Genomic DNA, 14,639 nt, shown 5'->3' with positions numbered 1-14,639 from the left:
TTATCAGAATGGGGACGTGATGGAATATTCAAAACGAAATCCCTTCTTTAAACACAAATCCTTCGTTATGATAGGTGATCGAAAACTTTCGAGCGCTACTCTACTTGTTTGCTGCTGACCGATGGAGAACAGCAAATGTCACCTGATCGTCATTCTGTTTCAGGAAAAGTGTGTCGCGACTACGTCTGCTGGTGTTCCAGCTGCCCTTGGTGCAGTGGCTGCTGTACGTCATCATTTTCGTCATGGTTGCTGAGGACAAGGTGAGCAGAGCTCTTCAATACCTACTGGGAGTTCGAGCACACTGATGGAAATGAGTGTTACACCACGATGCACCAGTCCGATATTCATCAGACTTTCTGGAGATGTTCTTTGTATAACGGGTATCAAATGATTAAACTTACATTCGATTTGGGAATAGTGTCCATAATCAAGCGTGTGAATCAAAAGGCACTATTCCAGTCGTTGAGGAATCGAAGAAGACAGCCTTCGATTGTCATCTTTCTTGCCGTGGCTGAAAGCCTCGCTATCTCAGTTCGTGAAGGCTGCTATATATGTCTTCCAATCACATGCCAGATTTACTACACCACTGGCCATTAAAATTGGTGCACCACGAAGATGACGTGCTACAGACGCGAAATTTAACCACAGCAAGAAGATGCTGTGATATGCAAATGATTAGCTTTTCAGAGCATTGACACATGGTTGGCGCCGGTGGCGACACCTACAACGTGCTGACATGAGGAAAATTTACAACCGATTTCTCATACACAAACAGCAGTTGAGCGGCGTTGCCTGGTGAAAGGTTGCTGTGATGCCTCGTGTAAGGAGGAGAAATGCGTACCATCACGTTTCCGACTTTGATAAAGGTCGGATTGTAGTCTATCGCGATTGCGGTTCATCATATCGCGACATTGCTGCTCGCATTGGTCGAGATCCAATGACTGTTAGCAGAATATGGAATTGTGGGTTCAGGAGGGTAATACGGAACGCCCTGCTGGATCCCAACGGCCTCGTATCACTAGCAGTCGAGATGACAGGCATCTTATCCGCATGGCTGTAACGGATCGTGCAGCCACGTCTCGGTCCCTGAGATGGGGACGTTTGCAAGACAACCATCTGCACGAACAGTTTGACGACGTTTGCAGCAGCATAGACTATCAGCTTGGAGACCATGGCTGCGGTTACCCTTGACGCTGCATCACAGACAGGAGCATCTGCGATGGAGTACTCAACGACGAACCTGGGTGCACGAATGGCAAAATGTCATTTTTTCGGATGAATCCAGGGTCTGTTTACAGCATCATGATGGTCGCATCCGTGTTTGGCGACATCGCGGTGAATGCACATTGGATGCATGTATTCGTCATCGTCATACTGGCGTATCACCCGGCATGATGGTATGGGGTACCTTTAGCTACACGTCTCGGTCACCTCCTGTTCGCATTGACAGCACTTTGAACAGTGGACGTTACATTTCAGATGTGTTACGACCAGTGACTCTACCCTTCATTCGATCCCTGCGAAACCCTACATTGCAGCAGGATAATGCGCGACCGCATGTTGCAGGTCCTGTACGGGCCTTTCTGGATACAGAAAATGTTCGACTGCTGCCCTGGCCAGCACATTCTCCAGATCTCTCACCAATTGAAAACGTCTGGTCGATGGTGGCCGAGCAACTGGGTCGTCACAATATGCCAGTCACTACTATTGATGAACTGTGGTATCGTGTTGAAGCAGCATGGGCAGCTGCACCTGTACACGCCATCCAAGCTCTGTATGGCTCAATGGTAAGGCGAATCAAGGCCGTTATTACGGCCAGAGGTGGTTGTTCTGGGTATTGATTTCTCAGGATCTATGAACCCAAATTGCTTGAAGATGTAATCACATGTCAGTTATAGTATGATATATTTGTCCAATGAATACCCGTTTATCATCTGCATTTCTTCTTGGTGTAGCAATTTTAATGGGGCCAAGCTTGGAAACGTAGGAAGTACAGTGACTTCGTTTTCCCTTCGTTTACATAAAATAATACATACTCGTGTCTGCTTTACTAGTATGAAATAACTGAAAGTAAGGTGTCAGCTGTCAATCCAGCTTTAATAATTTTCTTTTACATTGTGTGGGTGACTAAATTAATTACACATCAAACTGTCATACAATCTGTGTGGAAAGAGGAAATATATTTGAAAAAAATCCGTCACAGGAGCAGAGAAATTGCGTACTAGAATTAGAAGCCTTCTATCAGAAAAGGGGGGCGGCTACATTAATATGTTCAGAGATTGTCGAATCATCCTAAGTGAAAAGAAACAAGATCATTTTTATCAAAACCTTTACGACATAGTGCACATCATTGCTCTGAAGATCTTTACAGTCGAAAAAGATGACTAGTTTTTGATCAGCCACCAACTGATAGGGACGCCAAGGTTCATGCATAGAATCAATCAACACTTATTCGAGAAACAGAACTTCTGAGCAGGTGCAGGCAACCATTAACAGATGAGAGTGAAACGAATATAAGACTTAACAATTCATTAAATACATATTAACCCATTTAAAATATAAATTTCGCATGCAAATGTATCTGAAAATTTAAAAAAAACTAAAGTTCATTACTAGTAAATGCTGATAATTTTACGCATATTTCGGTCATTCAACTTACTACGGAAAACGACAGGAAAAAGTTGTCCATGAAACTCATGCTGAATGGTTTTTTGGTTAAATAGTTTCTTTCACAATAGAAATCAGTTTTAGAGGTGCGTGCGTTTTGATTGAAACCATTTTGGATAAATATCTCTTACACAGAGTGTTACAAAAAGGTACGGCCACCTTTCAGGAGACATTCCTCACACACAAAGAAAGAAAATATGTTTTGTGGACATGTGTCCGGAAACGCTTACTTTCCATGTTAGAGCTCATTTTATTACTTCTCTTCAAATCACATTAATCATGGAATGGAAACACACAGCAACAGAGCGTACCAGCGTGACTTCAAACACTTTGTCACAGGAAATGTTCAAAATGTCCTCCGTTAGGGAGGATACATGCATCCACCCTCCATCGCATGGAATCCCTGATGCGCTGATGCAGCCCTGGAGAATGGCGTATTGTATCACAGCCGTCCACAATACGAGTACGAAGAGTCTCTACATTTGGTACCGGGGTTGCGTAGACAAGAGCTTTCAAATGCCCCCATAAATGAAAGTCAAGGGGGTTGAGGTCAGGAGAGCGTGGAGGCCATGTAATTGGTCCGCCTCTACCAATCCATCGGTCGCCGAATCTGTTGTCGAGAAGCGTACGAACACTTCGACTGAAATGTGCAGGAGCTCCATCGTGCATGAACCACATGTTGTGTCGTACTTGTAAATGCACATGTTCTAGCAGCACAGGTAGGGTATCCCGTATGATGAAATCATGATAACGTGCTCCATTGGGTGTAGGTGGGAGAACGAAACTAAAATGAGCTCTAACATGGAAATTAAGCGTTTCCGGACACATGTCCACATAACATCTTTTCTTTATTTGTGTGTGAGGCATGTTTCCTGAAAGTTTGGCCGTACCTTTTTGTAACACCCTGTATTTACCCTGCACGTACAAGATGTATGAGATGATTATATAGACGGTTTTTTATCTAACTGCAAACTCTTATCTCGAAGAAGCGTCTCATAGAGTTTCCGTGCTGCAATAGGATCCTTAGTGCAATGGCGAAAACCATTTATGTGTTGGAAAAGTTTGTGCTCTTTCATGACGTTGAATTACGACTACAAGAAGAGGCTGCACTTTGTTCTATTTGTATTGTCCTTACCGTTATGTGAGTCAAAGAGTGATCTTGTGCTGCTTCAAAAGTCAAAGCACCGTATTTCGATTTCAGTATTCTTTCAAAGTTTTGTGCACGATGAATCACCTAAAGCTTGCGCCGCAGATATTCCCGAAATGGAAAATGCTATTGATGTGTCGTTTTCACAGAATGGATTGGTAGTTAGGGGCTCGTATTGTTAGCCAATCAACAGATTGTAATAATACTGAGAAAGTGAGTTTTTTTGCCAACATACACTTTTTAAGTAAAACAATGCCTATTAACATTAATAAACTAAAATGAGGGCAAATGCAAATGTTATTGATGCTTGTTGCAGGATTCTAGTGCGAAACGTATACGAGATATCGGATTTTGAAAGGTTTCCGCAACTACACTTGCTTGTGCCATTCAATCTGCGTAGTTGCTAGATGCGAAGTTGTTATTTTTGTATACAATATACTTGAGAGTTCCTTGAGCGCATCGCGATATGCTTGTCAGTTAATGTGTGACAATCCAACCAGTTAGTCTTGAGTGGACAATAGGACTTACCAATACAGCAAACGCCAACATGCTCATGCTGTATAGAGAGCGTAGGAAGAATGCAGTTCGTTCTTGTACCGTGTACGCTGCAAGATATTCCAATAGACGTCAACCATCTCGGCAATTAATCAACCAGCTACGTGAAAGTACAAGTGTAACAGTAGCAAACAAGTGACGGCAGAAGAGACGGAAATTAACGTCCTCGCCGCTGTAGCAGTTGATCGACACTTTAGCTCCCGAGAAATCGCACGCAGAAGTGACAAGAGTCAGACAAGTGTCCTAAGCTTTCTCCACTGGTATAGGTTCCATCCCTATCGCAACTCTACCGATCAAGATCTCCATGGAAACGATTATGAGAATCGTGTTAAATTGCTCCAGATGTACCACGTATCTTGTTTACTGACAAAGCCATATTTGCTAATCATGGCCAGACAGACCGCCGAAACATGCACTATTGGGCTTCGTCAGATGGAATGTCAGCTTCCATGGAGTGTAAACGTGTGGTGTGGGATAGTGAACCAGCAGCTCATAGGCCCGTTCTTCATAGACGGAACACTGAACGCGCACAAGTATCACAGCTTCCTGAAAGACCATCTTCAACATATGCTAGAAGACGTTCCTCTGTAGACCAGGAGGAACCTATGACAGCAACATAATGGCTGTCGAGCCCACAGTGCTCGAAGTAATGCAGCATGTCTTCACGAGTTGTTTCTCAGTCGTTGGACTGGATGCAGAGCACCTGACCCTTGGCCAACCCGTTCCCCGGATTTGATGCCTGTATAATTTTTCTTTGGGAAAAGCTGGAAGATGCTGTGTACGAGGACATACGAACTACACCCGGTTGTATGCAACGACGTATTACAGTAGCCTGCTCCGACATCTCCACTGAAATGCTAGCATGTGCCCCGCAGTCGTTCCATACCAGAGTGGAAGCGTGTATTGCCAGTGCTGGTGGTCATTTTGAACACAACCTGTGATAGTCAGTTGTCTCGTTACTGGTCAGAATGCACATTATTACTCTGTGCACTTGTGTTGTTCTTTAGTGTGTGCTACCACAAATATTGTGCCCGCCTGGCTAGCTGCACTGTCTAACGCGCTGCTTCCCGAGCGGGAAGGCGTGCCGGTCCCCGGCACGAATCCTCTCAGCGGATTAGTGTCGAGGTCCGGTGTGCCGGCCAGCCTGTGTATGGTTTTTAAGGCAGTTTTCCATCTACCTCGGCGAATGCGGGCTGGTTCCCTTCGTTCCGCCCCAGTTACTCTATCTCGGCGATTGCTGTGCAAACTCTTTCTCCACATACGTGTACACCATAATTACTCTACCACGCAGACATTTGGGGTTACACTCGTCTGGTATGAGACGTTCCAGCGGAGGTCCACTAGGGACCGAACCGCACAGTAACGCTGGGTTCGGTGTGGGGCAGCGGTGGGGTAGGTGGACTGCTGTAGCCTATTTTGGGATTGTGTCCCACTGAGGGCTACGGTGGGACGAAGCCTAGGTCCCTGGTTTAATACATATATACATAGATGAGGATCCTTACATGAAGTATTTGGTATCACGCTTTTCACGGTATAGCAGATGTTAAAATACAGCTTTCAATGCTCTGTGTTGTGTCTAGCAGCATTCTGTATGAGATATATAAAATGGTAACACACCCAATTCACATCTCATTTAAATACAATTAACAGAAATCTTTAATTACTGGTAAAGTATCTTATTGGTATCATCGATTTCACGAAATGTACAGAAAAATTAATTATTTCATTTGTGTAGCTATCTGACAACAATCACATAGAAATGTTAATGTTAAAATCAGTTCAGTCATTAAATAGGAAATCAATGTTCAAAATTAGATTATTTCATAAAAAGTGAAACTTATTGTTTTCGGTAGACATCTGGCTAACTGGTGCACTGAAAGTTAGTTTCACTCAAAGAGATTTTCTTTCTATAAAAACTCAAATCAGATTTCTCATGTTATATGATTACCAGCTCTGCAACTTTCTAGACCGCGCGGCTAGCCGGGCGGGCAAGGGTCGCCATAGCATGTGCTATCAGAAACTCAAAATGACTTGTAGGAAACTCGTCTTAACCTTGTGGCAACAAGACGCTATGACTCGGCTGACAACCCAGGAAGATTTCATCAGTGAAATTCTGTGAGCAAGTCTTCATTCGCGTACAATGAATGAAGCGTTTTAAAACGTTGACAGAGCTCGTTCAGCACGCTCCTCTGGCCTTGTTGCAGGAGACGTACACCAAAGCGCTCCCGTACCTGCAGCCGCTCTTCGTGGGCTCCATGATGCTGGCCGTGTGGGGCACCAACATGACGATCCGCGTGCTCAACACCATCCTGAGCGACTTCAAGGCGACTGCCAAGTTCATGTCCCTGCAGCTCATCGTCATCCTGGACGTGCTGCAGACCTCGATAGCGAATCTCATAGCCAAGAACGTGCCCTGCACCGTCCCGCTGACGCCCACTATGTGGGCCAACTGTGAGTACCACCCGTAGCCATTCGTTTGGGCACTGAAAGGGTAAGTTTGGAATGATCGCCGAGGTTATCTCTGTATGTATCAGGCAATGTCCTGACTAACTGGCTTACTCACTCTCTGACTCATCATCGAGTAACCCAACCCGCTGAGGACAGAAACTTTTGATTTCGAGAAGGTGTGGATCTTCCATTGTAGGCGTCACTTACGGTGAAAGTTTTTGAAATTCCGTCTCTGAGGGAGTGAAATAGGGGATGAAAGGCTTTCTGAAAAATGTCGTTATTGAGGCAGTTTCGAAGCTAGACCTATGAAAACTATTGTTTGGTTTCTCAGTCAGAAATAAAGAAATACGTGTTTCAATATTTTTGGAAATTTAACCCCTGTGGGGGTGAAATAGTCGGCGAAAATTTTTTAAAATAAATCATTATTAAAGAACTACTAAAGCAGTTTTAAAGCTCCATCTATGAAAATTGGTATTCGACTTCTCGGTTGCAATTTAAAAATATACGTATTTCAGTGTTTTGGAAAATTCAAGCCCTAAGGGGGTGAAATAGAGGAAGAAATATTTTATGAAATATTTCATAATGAAATCATTCTTAAAGCTAAATGTATGAGAATTTGATTGTAGCTTCGCAGTTGGAAAGAAATACATCTTTCACTGTTTTTGGAAATTCAGCCCCAGAGGGGGGTGAAATAGGGCCAAACTCAATCACTGAGACATCATCGCATAGCCCAAACCGCTAAGTATAGAAACTTGAAATTTCGAGAGGGTGTAGATCTTGTATTGTGGGCATCGTTTAAGAAGGGGTTGTCCAAATTCCTCTCCTAAGGCGGTGAAACAGAGGATGAAAGGCTTTTTTGAAAATATGTTTCTATTAAGGCAATTTTGAAGCTATAAGTACAAAAATTGGTATTTGGTTTCTCAGTCAGAAATACAAAAATACGTGCTTCAGCAGTTTTTGAAATTTGAACATTAAGGAAAAAAATAGTGGGTGAAATCTTTTTTAGAAAATAAATCAATATTAAACAACTTCTAATGCACTTTTAAAGTTACATCTATGAAAATTGATATTTGACTCCTCAGTTAAATTCAACTCCTAAGGGGGGTTATAAAGAGGAAAAAAACTGTAGGAAAATATTTAGCCAAAACTTTTAAAGATAAATATACGAAAATTGTTATTTCACTTCTCTGTTAGAAAGAAATATCTGATAGGGGATGAAAGTTTATATGAAGATATCACCAAAAGAACTGATTAACAAAGACTTCAGACTCCGATAATAGAACAGCTATTTCGTCAGCAGTACATTCGGAAAAGATCATGCTTCTACTGCCTTAATTAGCATGAAGAGTTTAGAAGTTGTTGCAATTTTTAAACAGCATAAAAATTCGATTAGAGGAAAAAAATGTCTGTGCAGACTGCGAGTGAAGCAGGAGGCGCTAAGCTAGTTGTGTATAAACTGAAGATGATGATAGGTAGAGTCACAGCAAACAATGGTTTTCCAGTATTCCCCTGATCCCCATGGTATGGACCAACTGTGTACCAGATGTAGCCATTCATTTGTGCATTGAAAGGGTAACCTTTGGCATGGTGAGTGTGGACATTCTGGACAAACTGAAGATTAACAGCCGAGCTTATAACCAGCAACGTGCTCTGCGCTCTTCCACAGACCCGCACACTATGCACCAATGTTGAGAATCAGCTGAACGCGTTTATTTGAACATGGAAATGGTGAGCTTTGGGGTGTTCAGTCAGGTCATTCTGGATGACTGAACATGATGATAGCCAAGCTCATAGCCAACAACAAGCCCTTCACCATTCGGCTGACACACACGTTATGAGGCAACTGTATCAGCAATAGCCATTTGTTTGGATGTGGACAATGAGGTCATTGTGGGTGAACCAAGATGATGATGGCCAAGCACATAGCAAACAACATGACCTGGAACATTCTCATTTTTCCTCACCCTCCCCGTCTCTCTGACACAATCCTATGTGGGTCAAATGCATGTGCATTAGCAGAAATTTATCCAAGAGATACAAGATTCCAAAACTGCCATTATAGATATATCTGATTTGAGAATTCTGAAGGTGAGTCATGCCACTCTTCTAAATATTACAGGACATACATAAAACTTACTGTATCTCAAAGGTGTGATAGGTCCCCTCTCAATATTTCTCTGAAGGTAGATTACTTTGATACTAACATGCAAACACATCTATTAGTAACAATACCATTAGATGCAGCTTACTTAACACAAATGTATGAAAGATAAGACATGATGTGACTACAGTTTTTTACTGTGACATGAAAAACAGAAGTGAGTAACATTTTTTTATATGTTCTTGATTTTAATTTTTGTGATCTTGATGTTACTCTCTTTTGATATTGTTTTACTATCAGGTAGCTTGAAAATGCTGAAGAGACGAAATTAACAAATAGCAAAGTCATGCAATCAAGTGTTTATTTCAAAACATAGAAACAGCCTACCCAGGACAATGACATCCCTCAAGATATTTTTAGGGTATTAATACGGTAATGGATATTACCTTTTTGAGTTACTAATCCTACATCACAACATTTTGTATCAATTGAATTAGTAAATGAAACTAGAAAATATTCACAAGTATTTACTAATGATGTCAGGTTGAAAGTGAAGTTGGAAAAATTGGGAAAAAAGGGTGAAATTAAAACTAAAAGGAAATACCACTGAGTAATACTCCTCAAAGCTGAAATACAAGAAATTGGTTTAAAATCCTTATTTGAATTTGAAGCCATCTGTGACGGTATCTGTTTACAAAGCTTCACACCTGATCATGCTAATGGATTTCTGGCATTATTTTCATGTCTCCAATGTGATCTGAAACAACTCGACCTTAAGAAAAGTGTTTTGGAGCTTCTTTTCTGTGTCGATTGCATAATGTGCATCGCAGGCCCAACATATGACTAAATGGATGTCAAAAACTTCCCAAAATTATCTTCACATTAGCCGGTAGAACTGACTCTTTAACAGCCTAGCACTGAAACTAGACTTTCTTCACCTCCTCATTTTAACACCATCTCATGCAGCCATGCGAACTCGTTTGCCGAATTGGTAACACTCTATGAGTGCATGCTGCACTGTGTTGAACCTATAGAGATTGATAAGTCGTCAACTTCTGGAGAGAACATCTTTCTGACCTTAAAATATCACATGTTTTCTCACCCATCTGTCGTATTTGGGTATACAGATGAAGCGTGACTGAAGAAACAAGCAGTATAATATGAAAACATCGCCATTCTGGACACCACTCCAGTCCTCCAGACATTGCTGGGAATCGAACCTGGGTCCTCTGCATGGCGGCCAACTATGTTGACCACTCGACTGCGGAGGCACAGTATAATATGGTCATTTCTTTCAGCTACTACGTTACCCCTAACATATAAAACTGAAGAGGAGGCATCTGCTCTCTCTAGCCCCTCGCACCACCCCTGTTTGTAAACACCTATGGCCGAATGTATCAAATATTCTTTGGAATATCTGTCATGTAGGCTCTGAGGTCACTCTGAGAGTGTTTCAGAGATAGCCAAAAATGTATACAGCAAAATTTTGCTGATTCTCACTTTGTGGGTCAACGTCAAACATCAATTTAGGTATCCATTGGGCATGGGAGAGGTGTAAGCTCTGGAGTAATGAGTGATCTCATTCTCAGTGTGCTACAGTTAATGACAAAATTTGCATTTTAGAAATTTTAGGATTTCACCTTTTGCATGTTCAGTGCATTTTGATGACCTGTTGCTAATGTGAGCACCCTTATGTGGCAGTGATTGTGTCGACACTGGTGCTGGTGGAGATGGTGCCACTGAGTCTTTGGGCCCGTTCACTCTACTGCCGTCCCACGCCACCCATTACAGCGCTTGTGGATCGCCATGGGAACACGTCCAGTGGTCCAGAATCTAATGGGCACATCGAGCCCATACCCATGTACAGGAGCTGTGTCATCCTGACTGAGGACTTGCCGCCTGTTCGCAGCGTGAGCATGGATGGGGTCGACTCATCATCCACGGCCTAGATACTTCCAGTGACCAATCTGTTCTTGGTTTCATCGTCAACGATGGTGAGGCAGACGAGTGATCAGTTCCAAAGGGCAAAAGTTCCAGTGTTCTAAGTGTAACATAAAAACTGTGATTTTGTCCAATGTTGGGGAAGAATTGTACACTTCAGTGTGCAGTGCACTCTGACAGAAACATTATTACTCCTTGAGAACCATTCTAATTATGGTAATAAACTGAAATGTGACCGTCAGCATTGCATTAGCATTTCAAAACAAATAAGAGATTAGATGCACTGCCTACAATTAATCATAATGCAAAAATATCAGCGATGATCCTTTTTGTCATGCTGATCACTTGTGATAGGACTAATAATTTTATTATTGTTATTATTATTATTATTATTATTATCCAATCTAATTTCAAACTAGTGTGACTGTGTATGTACATCTGTATCAGTGTGTATATGAAAAAAGATTGTGAATCTTAATAGGCAACATATCCAGCAACAGAGGTGGTCTTGAAGATGTTGCTGATGGAGAAGGATCCACTGAGGCTTTGGGGCCAGTCCTATTAGTGTCACTGGATGCACACTGCATGTAGCTTTCCAGGTTCCATGGAGCATGTCAAGATTTTAGCTACATGCTGCAGGAGATGCATCGTCCTAACCAATTACCTGCCATCCTAATTGACTCACAACACGTAGGGAATTGACTGGTCATCCATAGTCAGCTTTCTCGAGAAATTGTAGGTTTGCTGGTTTGATCATTAACTATCTTGTGTCATGTGGAAGGAGAGTAAAGTGTCCCAATGGGCAAAGGTTGCGGTACTCTGAAGGTTGCTTAAAACCTGTGATTTCGTCCATTACTGTAGAACAGTTGAATATTTCACATTGTAGTATGTACTTGTAGCAATGTTTTTACTTATTGAGAACTACCTTTATTAGTTGATAAATTAAAATGTGTAACTGAGTGTTTCAATAAAGAAATAAGAGAAGATTCTCAAGCTGCATCGAATTGTGATGAACATAAATTATGAACAAGTCTAGCTTTCTCGAGAAATTGTAGGTTTGCTGGTTTGATCATCAACTATCTTTTGTCATGTGCAAGGAGAGTAAAGTGTCCCAATGGGCAAAGGTTGCGGTACTCTGAAGGTTGTTTAAAAACTGTGATTTCGTCCATTACTGTAGAACAGTTGAATACTTCACATTGTAGTATGTACTTGTAGCAATGTTTTTACTTATTGAAAACTACCTTTATTAGTTGATAAATTAAAATGTGTAACTGAGTGTTTCAATAAAGAAATAAGAGAAGATTCTCAAGCTGCATCGAATTGTGATGAACATAAATTATGAACAAGTCTAGCTTTCTCGAGAAATTGTAGGTTTGCTGGTTTGATCATCAACTATCTTGTGTCATGTGGAAGGAGAGTAAAGTGCCCCAATGGGCAAAAGTTATGGTACTCTGAAGGTTGTTTAAAAACTGTGATTTCGTCCATTACTGTAGAACAGTTGAATACTTCACATTGTAGTATGTACTTGTAGCAATGTTTTTACTTATTGAGAACTACCTTTATTAGTTGATAAATTAAAATGTGTAACTGAGTGTTTCAATAAAGAAATAAGAGAAGATTCTCAAGCTTCATCGAATTGTGATGAACATAAATTATGAACAACCATTATTTTCATGCTGATTACGTCTGTTTGTGATAGACTATTAATTTTTATTTACTATTACTCAATCTGACTGGGTGTAATGGTGGTCTAGTTGGTGGAGTACTGTAGGTGCTGCCTTCAATCTTGTGTAGGAGTGGGGATTTTTCCTCGCTCCATTCCCTCCAGAATGGTTCCAGGTCCAGTGATCTGCTACCAAACTCAGTATGGGTATCATTCCTGGTACTAAAAGATGCTGGGATGATGGGCTCTCCATCCTCCCCATCCACGCCCCCCCCCCCCCACTCCATCCCATACTGCTCCAGCAAACAAAAGGTCGCACCCTACTAACTGCAGTCAAATTGGACGCCCATTCATGGGTTGAGCGCCACATACTTTACTTTCACCACTCTAACTGCAAATCATTACGATTGCATATCTATGTGTCACTGTGAATGTGGACAAAATTTCAAGATTCTTCATAGGCAACAAAAGTTGTTCCATGATGTATTCACTTTACTTTCCCTATACATTGCTTGTGTAGTCCACATTGCATGACAGCAGTAGTCTTGGCAGTATCGGTGCTTTAAATGTTTGTATTGAAGCTGTGTGATTTGGCCCCCTCCCTCCACTAATATTCAATGCAACCCTGCACAGTGGTCTCGACTTCAGCTGGCATGTCGAGCTCATAGTCGCATACTACAGGAGATGTGTGACTCTATCCAAGGGCCGGCCATATGTGTGGGTGCTTAACATGTACAGGGGTAACTCATGTCCACGACCTAACCTCTTCCATGGATTGTTGTCCTATTGGCTTAATCATCAATGTTCCTTTGCCAGCGGAGTAAACAGTCCCTCTGGGCAAAGGTCCCAGTACTGCATAGATTGCTCAAAAACTGTTCACAGACAACTTAAGTCTTACTTCTTATTCTAGTCCACTCGCCTCCTTCATAAAATCCCCTTGTATCACAATGGCTGTCTTGACGATGTAATTGATGGAGGTGGTTCCACTGAGCCTGTAGGTCTTTTCCTTTTACTGACATCCAACACAACCCATGACAGTGCTGTTGAAGCACCATAGAAAAACCATAGTGAGCGGCCCAAACTCCACCATGCATGTCAAGCCCACAGCCAGTGACTATTGGAGGTGCATCATCCAAATCAAGGTCTTAACTTCTGTGTGAACTCTCAACATGTACTGGGTCTACAGACAGTCCACAACCTAACCTCTTCTAGGAGCGTTCGTGTGTCGCCAGAGTATCAGTCCCATTAAGTGAAAGTTAAGTACTGTAAATTGTTTAAAATTGTGGTTTTGTCCACTTTTGCGAAGCAACGAGACACTTCAGATTGTAGTGCACATCTGTGGTAAAGTTTTTTCTCATTCAGCGCCATTTCTATTGGCGAATTAATTCAAATATGGAGTAAAGTGCGACTATTATATTTCAATAAAGAAATGGGATGAGACGCGACAGCTGCCAGGAACTGGAATGGAGCTATACAAAAACAATAATTTTCTTTTTGATAGCTATTTCCTGGTCTTCTTCCTGCGCCGGATTAGTTTGTATACTCAAGATTTCAACGATTTATTCTACCATCATTGTCAGGAGTCAACAGTCGCTATACCAGTTGGTTAAAATTAAAGTGCAGCTATTCATGGAGGTCCAGTGTGGGCTGTAATTATCGCGTAGCATCGATATTTTGTAGATATAGTAACACGTTAATGCGGAAATGGTTCGCGCTGGAAAAAAATTAGTTCGACCTTTGGCCCCCCAGGTGCAAATCTGGCACTGTACGACATCTCATCAACGTCTCTGGTGCTCATATTGAGCAAATTATGTAAGCAGCAATTAATAATAAAGTCAATATTATGCCTTCCCCCATTGTTTGACCTCATCTGCCCACATGCTGTTCTTAATCTATTACATATGGAAACATTACTATACGTATTTCTTGCATTCACAGCGACCGACAGATTTGCACCTGGTGGACAAACCTGTAACGAATTTTTTCCAGCACATATCGATTCCGCATTAACGCATTAGAATACCTGCCAAGTTTCACTGTCATACGATAATTACATCTAAAATTGGACAGCTGTGAATAGCTGCACTCGAATTGATTATAACCGCCTGATAGTGGGT

General features: G+C 41.8%; 1 protein-coding gene across 1 annotated transcript in view; it reads left to right on the top strand.

Annotated features, from left to right (window-relative positions):
* LOC126424581 (organic solute transporter alpha-like protein) overlaps positions 1–10,867 on the top strand; it is a 143,616-nt gene extending 132,749 nt beyond the window's left edge. Inside the window, exons 4-6 of the mRNA XM_050087323.1 lie at positions 164–260; positions 6,574–6,820; positions 10,620–10,867. Of these exons, the coding sequence (XP_049943280.1) occupies positions 164–260; positions 6,574–6,820; positions 10,620–10,867 (592 nt within the window). The remainder of the gene's footprint in view (positions 1–163; positions 261–6,573; positions 6,821–10,619) is intronic.
* Positions 10,868–14,639: the final 3,772 nt, after the last annotated feature.

This window comes from Schistocerca serialis, chromosome 10 (assembly GCF_023864345.2).
Source record: "Schistocerca serialis cubense isolate TAMUIC-IGC-003099 chromosome 10, iqSchSeri2.2, whole genome shotgun sequence".
NCBI lineage: Eukaryota > Metazoa > Arthropoda > Insecta > Orthoptera > Acrididae > Schistocerca > Schistocerca serialis.
Note: the sequence above shows the minus strand (reverse complement) of the source record. Positions and strands in the feature narration are given on the sequence as shown.